General features: G+C 43.3%; 1 protein-coding gene across 1 annotated transcript in view; it reads right to left on the reverse strand.

Annotated features, from left to right (window-relative positions):
* The window catches only part of LOC135247005 (ribonuclease inhibitor-like), a gene marked incomplete at its 3' end in the record, with an annotated part of 38,300 nt that extends 22,292 nt beyond the window's left edge, over window positions 1-16,008 (reverse strand). The window contains exon 1 of the mRNA XM_064320290.1: window positions 15,795-16,008. Coding sequence (XP_064176360.1) covers window positions 15,795-15,826 — 32 coding nt within the window. The remainder of the gene's footprint in view (window positions 1-15,794) is intronic.
* Window positions 16,009-19,550: the final 3,542 nt, after the last annotated feature.

The raw sequence follows: 19,550 nt of genomic DNA on the forward strand, positions 1-19,550 counted from the left end.
TTTTTTAAAATGTGGTGTCTTTTGAAAACTCCACACATTGCACCTGTTTTCTGCATGTCCTTGCCCTATAATCCATCTAATCATTTTATTCTCGCACGCTTTTGCGAATATAATTCACTAATTATTGGGTTGCATTTAATTATTATTATAACAATGATAATAATAACGATAATAAAAGCCTGATGTATTAAGTCATTTTTTTTCTTTTAAAACCCCTTATCAGCATGTTTGGAAGACCTTGTGGAGTAATATAAACTGCACAAAAAATTTTATTAAGTGGGGGCATTTGAGAGTTATTAGAATACTTATCTAAGAAATACTCCTGTAAATGATGTTATTCTTTAGATGATAGGAGCTAGAGCCAGAATATTGATCTCTGAATCAGACTATTCCACACAGCATGACTGCTTACAAAGGTATAATATCCAGGCTATGACTTGGGACTGGAACCACAGAAAAGTGACTAAACTAAACGATGTAACACTGCATCTAAACAGCAGCTCACATGTTGTTCAGATGGACACTCTCCCATCAAGATGTACACACAGACCCTGCCGGTGAGTTAATGCCCAGTTTTACCAGCAGAATAAAATACCATTTTATTCACAATTCTTTTAGAAACACAATATAGTATTATTATATTATGTATACATGAAGCATGTATCTAATATGGGGAATGTACCAATGACAGTGTTCAGCGATGAAGAGTGAAATTGAGGATTTTAAGGTTGATGATGCTCTGAGGAAGATGTCTGTGTTACACTCTCCAGCTGCAGTATTTTGGACCTCAGAATTAAACATCCTGCTGGACTGAACTCTGACAGTTCTACAGATGTAATTCTGACCCAAATGGCCCCTTTCCTTGTACTGTAAGTTATAAGAATTGGGGCAAAGGGCTCATGTACCTTTTCTATTATCTTTTCTCTGGGCTTAACCCTCCCGTCCCATACTAGACGTGCAGCTGCCATCTTTCAGAGAGGACCGTGAGTTATTTTCAGTGCTGTAGGATGTTTGGCCACCACCAAAAGTAAAGATCAATCAATCAATCAATCAATCAATCAATCAATCAATCAAAATTTATTTCTATAGCACACTTCATACACAGAGGCAACCCAGTGTGCTTTACATAAATAAAAGCAAAAGGAACAAAGAAAGTACAAAGTACATAAAATAGAATAAAAACAAAATTAAACTAGAAATACCGCCTCGCGGTTGTATGCCTCCGCCAACCAGTAGCCAGTTTGGATATAAAATGTCATCACTTCATCATTTTATCCTATTAGACATTTGTGTGAAACATTGTCATAATTAGCGTATTAATTCTTGAGTTATGGCCAAAAACGTGTTGTGAGGTCACAGTGACCTTGACCTTTGACCACCAAAATCTAATCAGTTCATCCTTGAGTCCAAGTGGACGTTTGTGCCAAATTTTAAGAAATTCCCTCAAGGCGTTCCTGAGATATCGCGTTCACGAGAGAATGGGACGGACGTGAGGTTACAGTGACCTTGGCCTTTGACCTTTGACCTCCAAAATCTAATCAGTTCATCCTTGAGTCCAAGTGGACGTGTGTTCAAATTTGAAGAAATTCTCTCAAGGCGTTCCTGAGATATCGCGTTCCGAAGAATCGGGACGGACGGACGGATGGACCGTAGGACGGAAGGACGGACAGACGGAAGGACAACCCAAAAATATAATGCCTCCGGCCACGGCTGTGCCATCATGGAGGCATAAAAAACAAAGTCATTCCCATAGTCGGGAATGACTAGAGGTCTACTTCCACAATTAAAGTGCAGTAAGCATAGAGCGTAAGTTTTAGAGTTCAATCATAGGCACATGAAAGATGTAAAAGACAACACACATTTTTCAGAGAGGACAGTGAATTTGTTTCCTTATTTCCTTTAGTTTTCTGTGACAACTTCTCACAGCACTGCAAGCTAACAGACAGCTAAAGCCACATTCACTTAAGAAACAGGAAGTAATGCACATGCTCATATACAGGTATTGTGTTGTGGATCTTTGGAGCCCCGCCCCTCCCTGCCATCAGCCGCCACTCAGCTTCACTTCACCTGTGTCTCACCGGCCCAGCGTGCCGCCCCATGGACAGCGCCAGAGGGACAGGGCTGAGTTTCAGCACCTCCACTCCACACTCAGACCTGGACCTGAGATACAGTCAGGCCACCGGCAGCATACCAGTGCTTTTTCCACACCACTTTCCCCTTTTCCTGAGTAGCTGCTGGCCCTATATTGGTCTTGTGGTCTCACTCCAGGGTTGTGCTGGCTTTCCCCTCACTGAAAGACTAACAGTTAGGCCAACAGTTCTTAAACAATTAACCTCTTTTCTCCATCAGAACAACCTGCTAGACCCTCACCAGTCTGGCTTCCGATCTGGGCACTCAACAGAGACTGCACTCCTAGCTGTGACGGAGGCACTTGCCACTGCAAGAGCCTCACGCCTTTCCTCTGTCCTGATCCTTCTTGACCTGTCTGCAGCTTTTGACACGGTCAACCATAAAATACTCCTCTCCACCTTGGCTGGGATGGGAATTGCCGGGACTGCCCTGTCTTGGTTCGCTTCCTATCTTGCAGATAGGACCTACCAGGTCACCTGGAAGGGGTCTGCCTCCGCTTCTCATCCACTTGTTACGGGAGTGCCGCAGGGATCTGTACTGGGTCCTCTGCTGTTCTCCTTATACACCAGATCTCTTGGTTCAGTCATTAATTCACATGGTTTTTCCTATCATTGTTATGCAGATGACACACAACTCTTCTTTTCTTTCCCCCCCTCGGCCACACTGGTCAATGATAAGATCTCTTCCTGCCTGGCTGACATCTCCACCTGGATGGCCAGCCACCATCTGAAGCTCAACCTCAACAAAACTGAGCAGCTCTTCTTCCCGTACAAGACCTCCTTGCTTCGTGAACTCTCAATCACGGTTGATGGCACCACAGTGACTGCCTCTCACTCTGCCAAGAGCTTGGGGGTGGTCCTGGATGACCAGCTGGACCTCAAGGAGCACACCAAGGCAACATCAAGGTCCTGCAGATTCCTCCTATACAACATCAGGAGGATTCGACCATACCTGACGACGCACTCCACCCAGCTGCTCGTCCAGGCTATGGTGACCTCTCGCCTTGATTACTGCAACTCTCTCCTTGCAAACCTGCCAGCTTGTGCCATACAGCCACTACAGATGATTCAGAATGCCGCTGCCCGGCTCATCTACAACCTCCCCAAATTCTCCCACGTCACTCCTCTGCTGCGATCACTTCACTGGCTACCGGTCGCTGCCAGGATCCGATTCAAAGCCCTGACCCTTGCCTACACTGCCGCCAACAAGACAGCCCCCATCTACTTGCAGGACATGACTCAATTCTATGTGCCTGCTCGACCACTCCGCTCTGCAGCAGCAGGGCGTCTTGTAAACCCTCCCACCCGCCCAAAGGGATCACAGAGCTTCTCCACCCTAGCTCCCCAGTGGTGGAACGAACTCCCTGTCCCTCTCCGAACCTCCCCCTCCCTATCCATCTTCCGCCGTGGCCTGAAGACTCATCTCTTCAGACTATACCTAGAATAACCACCACCATGCTGTGTATATATATTAAAAAAAAAAAAAAAAAAAAAAAAAAAACCTTTTTTCCTGTCACTTGTTACATGTTGCCCCATCCCTGCACTTCTTGGTAAATTGTATTTGTCCTAATACTCTAGCTTAATCTTCTGCCTAGTTTGGCTTTGCAGATGTTAGACCAGGATAGTGTTCATTGTTCTCAGCTAGAAATAACTGTACAAAATAAGTAACTGTACCTTACTGAACCCGTGTTCAGCAGTTGTCTACGATCATGAAAATGCACTTCTTGTACGTCGCTTTGGATAAAAGCGTCTGCCAAATGAATGTAATGTAATGTAATGTAACAGAGTCTGTGATTCTCATTTATTTATTTAAAAAAAAAAATTTTAATCTGTGGCAGACTCGGACGTGCCCCTCCTCGTGGCCTGAATTCCGTTCCCCAAGATGCACCACCCTAGCCCGCCTGCACTTCCCTAGCACTTTTGCTTTCCCCAACATTTGAGTAGCTTGATATCGACTTATGTTTCACTTTTCCCCTGTCTTCATTCATTGTGATACCGCTGTCACAATAAAAGTCCTCTACAGGCATATTTCCAGCACTGTCTGCCTCGTCTGTGCCTCATTCCCACAGCATACAGTATGGATGTGATACAAGTTTATTAAAGGATATGAAAGACATGGAATTGAAGGTAGCTGTAAGTGGGTGGGAAATGACAACCTGTATCTGTGCAACATGCCATATAAATGCTCTGCCCATTTGCAAATGTTGCACACAATGCAAATCATGCAAACTATGCAGACTACACAAAAGTATAAAACAGTCCTTAGAAGGACCATCACTGTAAACCCTTGCAGGAGGACATGCAACACATGCAGGAATGATAGATTCAATCATTAGGGCACACCAGTAGTACAAAGCTGGGGATAATGGTAGGTAGGAGTTTTGGTCAGGTCAGCTCAAATAATTTATTTCATTATCCAAAGTCCTTTGATAAAAAGCATTTTTGCGCTCCCATGTTTAAGAGGAATAAATTCCTTCCCTCATACAAAAAGGGGGAAATATGTGAGGTTCCCAGAGATCGAACCCAACATAGTTTTTATTTTCATTATTTCCAGCTCCCAAAGAAGGAGGGTTCTCAACTTCCTATCTTGGAACTCAGTGTTAAACAAATATTTGAGGCAATATCATTTCAAAATGTTAACATACAGCAATCTTTCACGTTCAAAATGTCAGAATGACTGAAAAATTTTGTGCAATTCTTTTAATCAATCGTCGGCACCCAATAATTGATTAATACATGCATAATACATCACACATGCCTCAGACTACAGGAGCTGATGGTGCCAGCATCTCAGGTTTTGCCACTGGGGCTGTTAAGAATGAGGGGCTTTATGAGGTGGATTTCATCCCCCCACCTCAGCCGTGTGTGCGATCTCCATCGCCATCTCACAGTATCACACAAGCACTCAGCAACTCTGCGTCACTGGGAAAACACAGACGTTTACACTCAGGGAACCCCTCTCAGGATCATTTTCATACAGAAAAAAAGGACACACACATCCCTCTTTGGGGTGGGGAGTCTCAGGAGGGTTACATGGTGAATCAATTTTCTTTTAGCTATTAACTATATGGACAGCTCTCAGATATTTTCTTCCCTGTCTAAGGGGACATCATGTGCTCGTACACTGCGATAAATGACTGCGGCAGCATGTGTAAATCACCAAGGTGGCATGCACTCCCTCCAGCTCCATGGTCTAGCCCACAGACTGTTGGTCTGGAGCAGCCATCACTTTCTGTGGTTACGCATGACCCATGTTGCTTTAGGCTTGCTCCTGTGGGGGTCTAGGCCAGGGTTGTCTGTGAAGCGTATTGTGACAATTACTGTGAAATACGCTATACAAATAAAATTTGATTGATTGATTGATGTTCCAGGAATTCTGAACACAAGCGCTGATCTGCTGACAAGGAGAAACCCACTGTACGGGGAATGGTGTCTCCATCCCCAGACTCTGGAAATGTTACTGCAGTGATTATCCCTCTCCTTTATGTACAGCCATGCACACTCCCTCTACGCACAGGCCTCCTGTCTCAGGTGAACGGGGAAATACACCACCCATGCCCCGAGCGAGTAGCTCTATGGGCTTGGCCCGTGAAAGGCATAACCTCAACGCATTAGGGCTTCCCCCTCGCGTGACTGCAAGCATCCAGAGCACAAGAGCGCCCTCTACCAGGTCACTTTATGACAATAAGTGTCAGGTGTTTTAAAGATGGTGTGCCTCTCGTCAGTCAGTGCCTTACCAGAGCTCTGTTTCTGACGTGCTGTGCTTTTCACAGAACCTTATGGATAAAGAGAAATCCTTTTCTACCATTAAGGTCTACCTGGCAGCTATCACTGCTTGTCATGTTGGTTTCAGAGACTATTCAGTGGGGCAGCACCCCCTCATTCACAGGTTCATGAAGGGGGCTCACTGTTCTCTGCCTGTTGCTAAAAAGCTTGAGATTTATCACAGGTGCTGAAGGCTCGGTCTGTAAGGCCGTTTGAGCTTATAAATTAGATCAAAATTGTTCTCTCCAGACAGCGTTGATGCTTGCACTAGCCTCAGATAAGTGAGTCAGTGACCTCCATGTGCTCTCAGTGCAACTCTTGTGCACAATATTCTCCCCTAAAATGGATACGGTTTTTCCTAAGCCCAATCCAGGCTTTATGCCTAAAAGCTTCCCAGCTTTCACACGTGAGGTGTTGGAGCTTGCCGCTTTTCACCCACCACCTTTCTCCTCTGACGAGGAGCATAGGCTGCATATGCTGTGTCCTGTGTGTGTTCTCCACACGCTCATTCTACAAGGGGCATGGCTGCACCGTGGGCCCTATTCCATGGGGTCTCCTCACAGGAAATTTATGCAGCAGCAGGCTGGTTTTCTCCAGATACTTTAGCTAGGTTCTACCACCTGAACGTCACCAGGAGACCAGTAGCCCACTCGATTCTGGGGGTGAGCTCTGTGTGAGGTGAACACATCTCCCCTCATCTGCTATGGGTTTTAGTACTTCACATTGTTCCTGTACCCTGGCTATAGCTTTGGGCAGTGGAATGTCTTTAGTACTGCCCTACACAAGATGTGCCAGACACCACCCTCCCCATTCACATTTACACACACCAACACACACTCTGCAACAACTTCCCACTGTTAGCGACAGATGGACAGATAGCGACACATATAGAGTTCAATCATTGTAAGGCAATACAACACCTCCAGATCAAATGGGTGGCCCCCCGGGGAGTCTGGTGCAATGTTTATTCCTTCCTGGGAATGTTCTCATTTGGCAATAATCACTGACCAGAATAGTTAAACCCTCACTTGTGGCTGTCTCGTTGAGATTCAGACGGAGCGCTTGTTGAGGCACCGTGGTGAGCCTCCCTTTGTGCAACGTAATAAAACCTTTTCAACTGGAAAGTGGTCCTCAGTGTGTTACTTCACTGGTCCCAACATGGTTCCACAAAAGGAGAAGATTCCCAACAGACTTAATTCCCAAGACCTGACAGCTTCTCAACTAACAAAACATAACATAACAACATAACTGTCACGGTACGGGTGCTGGGACCCAGGCGCAGAGTGGGGAAAAAACCACGAAACTCAAAGGGAAAAATTAACAAAGACTTTACTAACAGGCAAACAAACAGGGAACAAACAAGGCCACAATGGGCAAAACCACAAACTCAAAAAATATCTAAAAGCAGAAAACAAGGGGGACTCACAAATACAGGCAGGGCAGAACACGGTCAGGGCAGAACACAGGCAGGCAGAACACAAGGGTAATTCAAACAAACACAAACAGGTCACAAACACAGGCAGGTACATATGGTCGGCGCAAACATACGTAGGAAACAAACACAGGAACAAAGGAAATGCAGAAACTCCAAAAAACACTAGAAACCCAAGACATGGGCAGGAACACATGGGGCAGAGGCTTACGCACAAACAATCTGACATAACCGCAAGGAACCAGCAACTGAGTCAAGGGAGGGGGAAACTTAAATAGAACAGACACTGACGAGACACAGGAGGGCACCATGAACAATCAGGCCACAGAGAGGGAAGGGAAAACGAGACAATCAAGAACCAATAATGAGACAATTGAAAACAATCATACAATTAACACAGGGGGAGCAGGACACAAAACAGAAGTGCCGCCATCTGGCGGCCCAACAGGGGAAACGCAGACAAGAACACAGGACCATGACAATAACATACGCTGAGAACAGGCCATTCAGGCCAACAATGCTTGCCAATTTTCAAACTAAATTGTACCTAATAGTGCTCTGATTACCTACAGACTAGACAGCATCTAGCACTGTATCAAGCCTAGTCTTGAAAGTCCCTGGAGTTTCTGCCCCTACTACATGACCTGGCAGGCCATTCCACACAGTGACTGATATTTAGCTAATTACTATTTATGGCCTCTCGTTCTACATACAGAACTCAAGGAGTTTGTCTGTATGCTCTAGGAGATCTCCTACCTGCTGAGACGGAGACACCAAGACCACAACTTAAAAACGCTTTAAGTGGCTCCGGACAACTAGCAGCAGAAACTGGGGAGGCACTTTAAACTAGAAAAATAAGACACTTTAAACTAACTAATATTAAGTGTTTAAATAAGAATGACCAGGTTGGGTTCAATGAACTAACTTACCTTTTACAAAATAGCAATTAAAAAAAAAAAACTAAAATGAAATAACAAATACACATTTCAAAGCGCAATACAATCCTGTAACTAACTTTTCCAAACTCCAAAGACTTCATCCTCTCTCTCTACCACAAACAGGAAGTGCGTGTCAGGCTCAAGCAATCGAGCCACAGCTGTGAGCATAGGGCAATCTGGGAGTTGTCCATATCTCCCCGTTGGTGGATCTCAAACACAACATGATGAAAGAGAACTTTAGGTTACTGTCGTAACCAGGGGTGCAATTCGGGTTTGGGAGGTGGGTGGACTCTGAGATCCGGGAGGTGGGTGAAAAAAGGTACAATGAATGTCTCAGCTCAAAACAGTTGTATCTTTAATGTATTGTGCGCATATTTGTAATTAAGGAAAACAATGTTTTGAAAAGAATGTATACTATTGATGCAAGCTTTTACATAATATATTTCAAGTTTATTGAGTGTCATTAATGCTGAGAATTTTTTTTACCCACGAAAATAATCGGTCATCCTCCTCTTGTCCTCACTTTCTTCCTCCTTTATCCATCTTTCTTAAACTGGTGAGGCGCAAAACTTTCTTTTAAACTGATCATTGATCTTGTCACGTCTTTATTTTCGGCTCGCCTACCACTCCCTGCCAGATCGTTGCCTCTGTTCCTTTCAACTTCTCGTCGGCTTGCGTAAAAGATCGCGAATTCTCTTTAGTGTTGTTCCCCTGTTTTTTCCTAACTCTTATCCACTTTTACTCGCCACTTTGCGTTCGGGTTCCCCAGTCTGTGTCTTTCCTGTTGTCGTGTTTGTCTGGTCTCTATTTTGTTCGTCCCCGTCTTGTCTGCGTTTCCCGTTCCCTGTCAGCCGTGTCCAGCCTGCCCTTCGCCGGCCTCCCAGTCGAGCCCTGTCCAGTCCTAATCTGTTCCTGGTCCTACTCAGCCTACTCCGGCCCCAGCCCTGCTCCTGTTCCTGCTCAGACCTGCTCCAGCCGGAGTCCTGCATGGCCCTGCTCGGTTCTGCTCCTGTTTTTATTAAGTCCTGCTCCAGCTCCAGCTCTGCTCGGTCCCGCCCCAGATCCTGCTCGGTCCTGCTCCTGCTCCTGCTCTGTCCTGTTCCGGCTCCAGTCTTGTCCAGTCCAGTTCCGGTTATGAATTGCCCTGCTCAGTTTGGATACCTCTCAATAAACTGGTTGCTTTTCTCCTAAGCCTCTGTGTTTGAGTCCTGCGTTTGGGTCCCGCATTACACATCGTCACAGATCTCAAACTGTTTTAATTAATTTTCAGTGATTAACAAGCATGCAAACATCTGACTAATCAATTGGAAAGGGACACGGCTTCTTCGCATTGTGGAGATTAAATGATAAATGCAATTTATAAAAATCAGTTTTAATCACTAAGCATGTGGCGGAATCTTCCGCCGATTTTCACTGAGCATCAATACAATTAATCCACAAAATAGGCTACTCAATACTATAATCTCATAAAAAACACGTTTTCAACGTACAAAAATGTCAAGTTACTCACACATACAAGACATACATTGTCTATAACTCATTCATTCAGACTGCCAAAATCCAGGCCTGTCATTAAAAGTATTGATATCAAAATGACGCCAAGTTACGGTACTACAAACAATATAGGCTATCTTGCCTCACCGAAATTAAATAAGATGTATTCCAAAGCAATGCTACCCAATATTTCCTCAATTCTTTCAAGTCACTTGGCCCTGTGTGTATAAGCATGCAGTACAATGACAGGCCAAACATATGTGTGGATGGCTTTCTCACAGTCAAGATTGATTGAATAGGCGTCTATATGTCCAATTTGTATTGGTATGCATGTATTTCGCTGGCCAGCCTTTCTGTTGCGTGAATGATTGTATGTTTCTTGGTATAAATGTCTGTTTGTAAATGTGAATGTAACATGCTGCGAGGGAAATGTCCCCATGGGGATAAAGAAGTTCCCTATGTATGTATGTACAATATGTATTTTACATGCAGTATTTATTGTACGTAGCAAATATACAATCACTTGTACAAGTGACTTGAAAGAATTGAGGAAATATTGGGTAGGATTGCATTGGCAGTCTGAATGAATGAGTTATAGACGGTGTATGTCTTGTATGTGTGAGTAACTTGGCATTTTTGTATGTTGAAAACGTGTTTTTTATGAGATACTGATAACAATAAGAATATAGCTATAACTTACTTCTATATGTTCCATGTCCTGTTTTAGCACATTGAAATGAATTATCCAGCAGATGGCAGCATACTGAAGATACGTCAAAGAATGTAGGCTACGTAACAGCGAGGGATCATGGGTAGTCGTATAGCCTATGCGTGTAGCTTTGCATTTGCGAATGGTTTTGCAAGTTTAGCATGTAAGCCTAAATTCGATATTCCATAATGCCGTTTGATATAAGGTTATATCAAATATTGTCTCGGCCTCTGCCCACTCAAAATGGACAGATTTATGATTAGAAAACAGCAGAACGAGAAAAGTGATTCTTCATTAGCTGACAGTGACGGAGTTAGAAACAGGCCTGAGGAGAAAGAGCGACGTGAGGAAAGAACGGGGGAAAATGCAGATCAATTTGGCCAAGAGGCCCAAGACACCAATGCTGCACCAGCAAAGAAAAAGGTGCGGTCAATTCAGGACAAACACCGAAAATCTCAGGATACACGGACTGATGAGTTTTTCTTTGTGCAATACGAATCCACTCCATTCTGCCTAATTTGCCAGAAGACTAGTGCCAATTGTAAATGGTCTAACCTTGAACGCCACTTTAGTGCTTTTCATGCCAAGTACAACATGTTGTACCTGCCAGGTAGCAACCTGAGGACTAAAGCCGTGTTTCCACCAAAATTACCCGGAACTTTTAGTCCCAGGAACTACTTTTCAAGGAACTAAAAGGTTCCTTCAGCCCATTGTTGTCTGCGTTTCCACCGCGGTCCAAAGTCCCACGAAGATTAGGCAAATTAGCCCACTGACGTATGAAAAAGCGACGTTGTCGTCGGTCCATCTGTCCTATGATTTCTTCTGTAACCCCATACTACCACCGAAGTAGCCTACATTATTTTCTAATAACCGGGACAGCCCGGAGGGGTTTATTCCACTTATATACGACGGGTTACCAACAATGACTATATATGGTTACTTTTGTATTTATTGATTTTTATCGATTTAATCACCTGAAATTGAAATATTCTTCCACGGCCGTTTGGGCATATTTTACCGTTGTCAAGCAAAACTGTCGTTGGTAGTTGAACTTGGACTGTTGTTATGCAACAAATAGGATAATAACAGGCCACTAGTCAGATTGTAACTGTTTTATATTTCCTCTCAAACACATTCATTATGTTTTTATGCGAACATTCACTTTCATGTCTTGACATCCGAGGCGACAGAATGCATTCACATTCCACAAATAACTGGCAACAACAGCAGAAAACATGCACACGTTGTAAACAATTTGCTGTTGAATTGATTACTTTCTCATCATCAATTCCATATAGGCTAATCGCAAAATGACAAGAATAGAACGAAAACTCGGATTTGCGTGAAAATTTAAATTAGCAGTGGTACAGCCACCGTTTGCTTTCCTTCAAAGTTACTGCTAGCCGAGCAGCGAAGTGTGCCCTCCAAATGCGAACCACGCACCATAAATGAGTCCATAGTCTTCCTGATCTTTTTGTAGAATTGAAGAATGGCAGAGTAAAATTACGGCAGTCTGAAAAAGCAAAAGGGACGATTACTAGAATTAACCTGTTATTTTACCCTGACAAAAAGTGCGGAAAGTGATTTCCAGTTTGCTTTTACTGTATCACCAATGTAAATTACGCAGAACTACCGCATACCTCACATAACTGTATCAAACGTTTTGAGTCAAATACAATGGGCTAACAAAGAAAATCTAGAAGAAAATATTCAGCAACCGAATTAAACCGTTATATATAACCAAAAGTAGGCTACTGCACCGCATAACATACAAGTTTGATTTCAAGTTTCATAATAAATTATGAAAATAAATCGGTTTGCGGCTGCAGATTTTTAAACATGGCGGTTGAAATGAAACACTGCAAGTAGTCGACCAATCAGAAATTTTCAGCGCTTGCGCCTCACCCCAAAGGTTCCGGTACTTTTGGAAAGTACTACCCCCGAGCAGGGACTTTTTTGGGGGTAAAATAAAGTCCCCAGAACTTAATTTAGACCCCAGTTCCTGCGGTCGAAACGCACTGAGTTCCTCAAAAGGTTCCTAGTTCCGGGGTAAAGTTCCTGCGGTGGAAACGCGGCTATAGTAAACAGTTGACACAGACTCTGACTGAGCAGCAAAAAGTGATGGCGAGATCAGTCTCTGTTGCCGAGAAATCGACCGAGGCCACTTACGAGACCGCATGGATTTTAGCTAGGCATAAAAAGGCTTTCACGGACGCTGAAATTGTTAAACAATGTTTTTTTGACCTCAGCTGAGATAATATACCGTGACTTCACCAATAAGGACGCAATAATAAAGCAAATACATGCACTGCAGCTTTCAGATTCGACATTAATGAGGAGGATCGAGTTTATTGGGAAAGATATCCAGGAACAGCTAATTGCAGGTCTTGCAGCGGCACCATGTTACAGCATTGCACTTGATGAGAGCATGGATATAAGCGACATGGCGCTTGTGTGTGCGGGTTCGCTTTATTCAAAAGAACAAATTTCGGGAGGAGCTGTTATATCTGTTACCACTTCATGGACAGTCCAGAGTGGAGGACGATTTTCAAGCACTGATGAACTTTTTTGCAGAGAAGCAAATTGACTGGTCGAAACTTGTGTCGGTGTGCACTGACGGAGCTCCAAGCATGAGAGGGAAGGAGAGAAGGGACTTATTGGACTGATGGAAGACAGCATTCCCAAGTTTGTCTCCTTTCATTGTATAATTCATCAGGAGACACTGGTGTCAAAACTTAAAAACCAAGAGCTAAAGAATGTGATGCAGCTCGTTGTGCGAGTCCTCAACTTTATCGAGGCGAGGGCACTTAATCACCGGGAATTCCGTGCACTTCTGGAGGAATACGAAGCAGAGTACGGGGATCTGGTGATGCACAACTAAGTGAGATGGCTATCGCGTGGCCGGGTGCTTGAACGATTCTGTACTCAACTTCCTCACATCCCTGATTTTCTTGCAAGCAAGGGGAGGGCTGAGCCAAAGCTCAAGGACCCACACTGGATATTACAGCTGACACTCCTCACTGACATCAGATCCCAGCTGAATTCCCTTAACCTCCAACTCCAAGGAAAAGGGAAGCACCCAGGTAACATGCTAAGAGCAGTCACTGCTTTCCAGCACAAGATCACCACTCTCTTCATACCCGACAGAGAATTTCTTCACTTTCCCAATGTAAGAGCCTGCACAACTGCTAACCCTGATCTACTGCAACATTTTGACTATGATGAATTTGTAGGCATATGGGAGGAAATAAGAAATTAATTTGAAAGGAGATTTCAAGATGTTGTGGGGTATAGGGAGCTTTTCAATTTCATTGAAAACCCTTTTAATGTGCCATTGTCAAGCCTTACACCTGCTCTGAAAAACCTTTGTCCAGACCTTGCTGTAATACAGAGTGAGATTCTTGAGCTGCAGGTCAACAATGTACTGAAAACTAAACTCAGATCAGGCGTTGCTCATTTCTGGAGCATGGTCCCAGCCTCAGATTATTCACATTTAAAGCTCTGTGTGCAGAAGGTAATGAGCTTTTTTGTGAGCACTTACTCATGTGAGGCAACACTTTCTATAATGAGCATTGTCAAAAGAAAAGATAGAAGTAGACTTACAGATGTGCATCTTGATTGTTTGACTAGGATTGCAACCACTAACTACAAGTTTTGCATGGAGAAAGTCAAGGGACAGCTAAAACACATGAGAGCCTCAACATATTGATACAAATATAACAGAGAAAAAGACGTTTTTCATCTCTATTAGTAGGCCAATATATGCATTTTTGTGAACTTTTTTTTATTTCATGTTGATAATGCTTATGTATAATTGCATATGTACATACATACATAAGACGAGTTCCACTCCCAGCCTTACACACTCACACACAAGTATTATATCTTTTAATAATGCAATGCAATTATGAATTGAGAATAAAAATACATGTAAGGATGGAAAGCATGGTACTGTATTTTTTTAAACATACACAAAGATGGTAAATATCTTGAGAGTGATAATAAAAAAAGAGTTATATCTGCAATCTCTGTGGCTCTTTGAGTAATGGTCTTACTCATAAGTGACTCTCCTAAGAAAATTAGTGAGTACCACTGAACTACGGCATCAACTGGAATTACACTGCATTGCCATCTAGTGGCTGCATGAGAACACCACAACGTATTACTGCCACTAACTTTTACTGATGGTAGACAATAGATATTTTAAAACGTGGTGTCTTTTGAAAATTCCACACATTGCACCTATTTTCTGTGTGTCCTTGCCCTATAATCCATCCATTCATTTTATTCTCGCACGCTTTTGTGAATATAACACGCTAATTATTGCGTTGCATTTAATTATTATTGTAACAATGATGATAATAATGATAATAAAAGCTTGATATATTAAGTCATGTTTTTCTTTTAAAGCCCCTTATCAACATGTTTGGTAGACCTTGTGGAGTAATATAAACTGCACAAAAAATTTTATAAGTCGGGGCACTTGAAAGAATTAGAATACTTATCTAAGAAATACTCCTGTAAATGATGTTATCCTTTAGATGATAGGAGCTAGAGCCAGAACATTGATCTCTGAATCAGGCTATTCCACACAACATGTCTGCTTACAAAGGTATAATATCCAGGCTATGGCTTGGGACTGGAACCACAGAAGAGTGACTAAACTAAGCGATGCAACACTGCATCTAAACAGCAGCTCACATGTTGTTCAGATGGACACTCTCCCACCAAGATGTACACACATACCCTACCGGCCAATAGTTAATGCCAGCAGAATAAAATACCAGCAGAATAAAATACCATTTTATTCACAATCCTTTCAGAAACACCACAATCTTGCAGCACACACAGGTGTGTGATGAAGGAGTAAAACTCACCTTCATCAAAAGGTCAGTGTGTGAAAGAGAGTTGGGTAAATGTATGGATGTCATTAGAATTCATAGCAGGTTGTGAATAATGGAGATGGATGTAGACTGCAATTAAATTATGTTTGACAGACCTGAAACATTTTACTATACAGGCGGTCAATCCTTTACCATGTCAATCAGACACTCAGCATCCAGTCATCACCTGTGACCTGATACTACAGACTCCACTGAAACCTTACATTCTGCTCAGGAACCACAAACCTGGCAACCCTCAAAAGGTTTTATCCTGCTTTTATTTGCTTGTTGTGATAGAGGAGTAAGGTATATATGGGCAAAGAAAGAATGCTGGTGGACAGAGGAGTAAACTGAGAGAGAAAGAGCTTTTTAATATTTCACTGAATAAAACCATAATCACAAATACTATTTAGTTAAGATCACACAATACACAGCACTACTCACCCCAGTCTCTGTAGTTCACAGTTTGGACTCATCAGTCCAGCACAGAGCAGGTCCACTCCTGAATCTCCAAGGTTATTGTAGCTGAGGTCCAGATCTCTCAGGGGTGAGTTTGATGACTGGAGAGCTGAGGCCACAATATCACAGCACTTCTGTGTGAGTTCACAGTTGTTCAGTCTGCAAAGAACAGTTAATATATTATAGTATTATTATATTAGGTATACATGAAGCATGTAACTAATATGGGAAATGTGCCAATGACAGTGTTCAGCGATGAAGAGTGAAATTGAGAATTTTAAAGTTGATGATGCTCTGAGGAAGGTGTCTGTGCTATACTCTCCAACCGAAGTATTTTGGACCTGAAAATTAAATATCCTGCTGGACTGAACTCTGACTGTTCTACAGATGTAATTCTGACCCAAATGTCCCCTTTTCTTATGCTGTAAGTTCTCTGAATTGGGGCAAAGGGCTCATCTACCTTTTCTATAATCTGTTCTCTGGGCATAACCCTCCCATCCCATACTAGACGTGCAGCTGCCATCTACCAGAGTGGAGAGTGAGTTAGTTTTCAGTGCTGTAGGATGTTTGGCCACCACCAAAAGTAAAGATATAAAAGGCAACGCACATTTTTCAGAGTGGACAGTGACTTTGATTATTTCCTTTTGGTTTTCTGTGACAAACTTCCCACAGCACTGCAAGCTAACATACAGCTAAAGGCAGATTCACTGTAACAGGAAGTAATGCACATGCTCATATATATGTACTGTGGTGTGGGCCTCTGGAGTCCCTGCCATCAGCCACCACTCAGGGCCAGAGGGACAGGGCTGAGTTTCAGCACCTCCATTCCACACTCAGACCTGGACAGCGCCAGAGGGACAGGGCTGAGTTTCAGCCCCTCACCTCAGACCTGGACGCACCGAGGACAGGCTGGTTTCAGCACCTCCACCACCTCAGACGGACAGCGCCGGAGGGACAGGCGAGTTCACTCCTCCACACTCGACTGGACAGCATGGAGGACAGGCTGAGTTTCAGCACCTCCACTCCACCCAGACCTGACAGCGCCGAGGACAGGGCTGAGTTCGCACTCCACTCACCAGACCTGACAGCACGGAGGGACAGGGCTGAGTTTCAGCACCTCCACTACACACTCAGACCTGGACCTGAGATATAGTCAGGCCACCGGCAGCATATCACTGCTTTTTCCTCACCACTTTCCCCTTTGCCTGAGTAGCTGCTGGCCCTATATAGGCCTCATGGTCTCACTCCAGGGGCGTGCTGGCTTTCCCCTCACTGATCGACTAACAGAGTCTCTGATTCTCGTTTATTTTATTTTTTTGTGGCAGACTAGGACATGCCCCTCCTCGTGGCCTGAATTTTGGACCCACCTGCACTTCCCTAGCACTTTTGCTTCTCCCAACATTTGAGTAGCCTGATCTCTCTCTTTGAGTAGTCTTTCACCTCGTCTTTCGTGTTTGACTTTTCCCGTCTTCATTCATTGTGATACCGCTGTCACAATAAAAGTCCTCAACAGGCATGTTGCCAGCACTGTCTGCCTCGTCTGTGTCTCATTCCCATAGCATACAGTATGGATGTGATAAAAGTTTATTAAAGGATATGAAAGATATGGAATTGGTATCTGGTATCTGTAAGTGGGTGGAAAATCACAACCTGTACCTGTACAACATGCCATATAAATGATTTGCAAATGTAGCACACAATGCAAATCACACAAACTATGCAAACTACACAGAAGTATAAAACAGTCCTTAGAAGGACCATCACTGTAAACCCTTGCAGGAGGACATGCAACACATACAGGAATGATAGATTCAATCATTAGGGCACACCAGTAGTACAATGCCCCCTATTTACTGTCAGTATAATTACCATGCAGCACCCCTAGCCCTGTGGGGGGGGGGGGTCTCCTGGGGATGGCGGTAGGTACTAGAGTTTTGGTCAGGTTAGACTTCATTTTGTCAAATGTATAATAGTGTGGATTGTGGGAGATGTTCTCTGGATGGCATTTAAGGGTAGCTCAAACAATTTACTTCATTATCCAAAGTCCTTTCTTAAAAATGAGAAAAATGGTGTTCTCACTGTTAAAGCTTTCTATTCATGGTTATTGCCAACTCTCATATTTTGTCATATGATGAAGTACTCTTTCTCCTACAGCACATCCAAAGTATGTGGCTTACTTATACACTGACTGAAGTGTGCATCTCTGCTCGAACAAATCACTGCATTGGTGCCATAAATAAACTTCTCTTTCATCATCTTGTGTTTGAAAGCCAACTCTAGGGAACGACATCCGGTCCAGACCCGCATAGAAGCATCCAGTTGCACCAAGTGTGCCTCTGACAGACAGTAGCGTGTCCAATGCGAAAGGAGGCTACCGCCCTCCTGGAAGAGCACATAGAACACTGCAGGCCTACTACCAAGGGCTACAGACTCTAGTTCAGAGTGAAACCCCCCCATATCTACAGAGTAATTTACTCTCAAACACAAGAGAGCACTCCCATGTTTAAGAGGAATAAATTCCTTCCCTCTTATAAAAAGGGGGAAGTACGTGTGGTTCCCAGAGATCAAACCCAACATAGTTTTGATTTTCATTATTTCCAGCTCCCAAAGAAGGACGATTCTCAACTTCCTATTTTGGATCGCTGTGTTAAACAAACATTTGAGGCAATATAATTTCAAAATGTTAACATACAGCACTCTTTCACGTTCAATATGTCCGAAAGATTGGAAAATTTTGTGCAATTATTTTAATCAATCGTCGGCACCCAATAATTAATTAATAATGATTAACTGATTAGATTAAAATCTACTCCATGAAATTTTAAGAATGACTTAAAATATGCTTGGCTTAATACTTAAGCATTTTTTTAAAGGAGTATGAGCATGTCTGTGTGCTTTGGGGTCAGTCTGGTGTGCAGTCCGCTGAAGGTGAGACCAGCAGCTGAGAAGACGTGTTTAGATGACACTGATATTCAATCAATAAACATTCCTATTAAAAATTAACAGTTAATTGATTAACTTAACATCACTATTTCACATCAGTAAATCTGAAAGATGCCTTCTTCCACGTAGGCGCTGTATTAAACTTAAGATCAAACAGAACCGGATCTTTATTTGCCCTGTAGCCACACTAGGCCTCTGGCCTCCTAAATAGCTTTGTCTTCTGGTTTGTCTCTTCTGAGACAAACTCTGCAGGAGGTGGATCGCCTGCCTAGATTAGGGTATCAGAGTGGCGTAAAGGACGTTTCCGTTAATGTTCATGGAGGGGAGGGTAGGCAGCATTCTTCAAGCCAATATTGTATCCAGTTCACTGTTTCGCTCTCTGAGGTCAATAATATAAACACTTGATATCTGACATACTGTAGGTAAGTTTATTGCTAATTTTGCCCTCCCACCCCACAGCGTCTGGCTTCAGTCGGTTCGTGGCCTGAAGAACAAAGCATCACTGCAGACCTGTCGCCCCGTCCCACAGGTGGACTCTGCCATTTCAGAGCAGTCAGCAGCTCAGTGGTTGCAGTCTCATCAGAGGCAGTTTGTGAAAATGAATAGGTATTGTGTATGTGAGCACCCTGGGGCAATACAAAATGACCCTTTGTTCCTTTTTTTCTGTTTTGTTTCTTTCCTCCCAATTCATTGTTGAGCTCATTGAAAGTCAGCCATCTACCAATAAGAATTGTGCAGCCACAACTAATGCCAATGATGTTCAATTCAGTAAACTTTATTTATTCCCGAGGAGCAATT

The sequence above is a fragment of the Anguilla rostrata genome, unplaced genomic scaffold, assembly GCF_018555375.3.
Source record: "Anguilla rostrata isolate EN2019 unplaced genomic scaffold, ASM1855537v3 scaf1018, whole genome shotgun sequence".
Classification (NCBI taxonomy): Eukaryota; Metazoa; Chordata; class Actinopteri; order Anguilliformes; family Anguillidae; genus Anguilla; species Anguilla rostrata.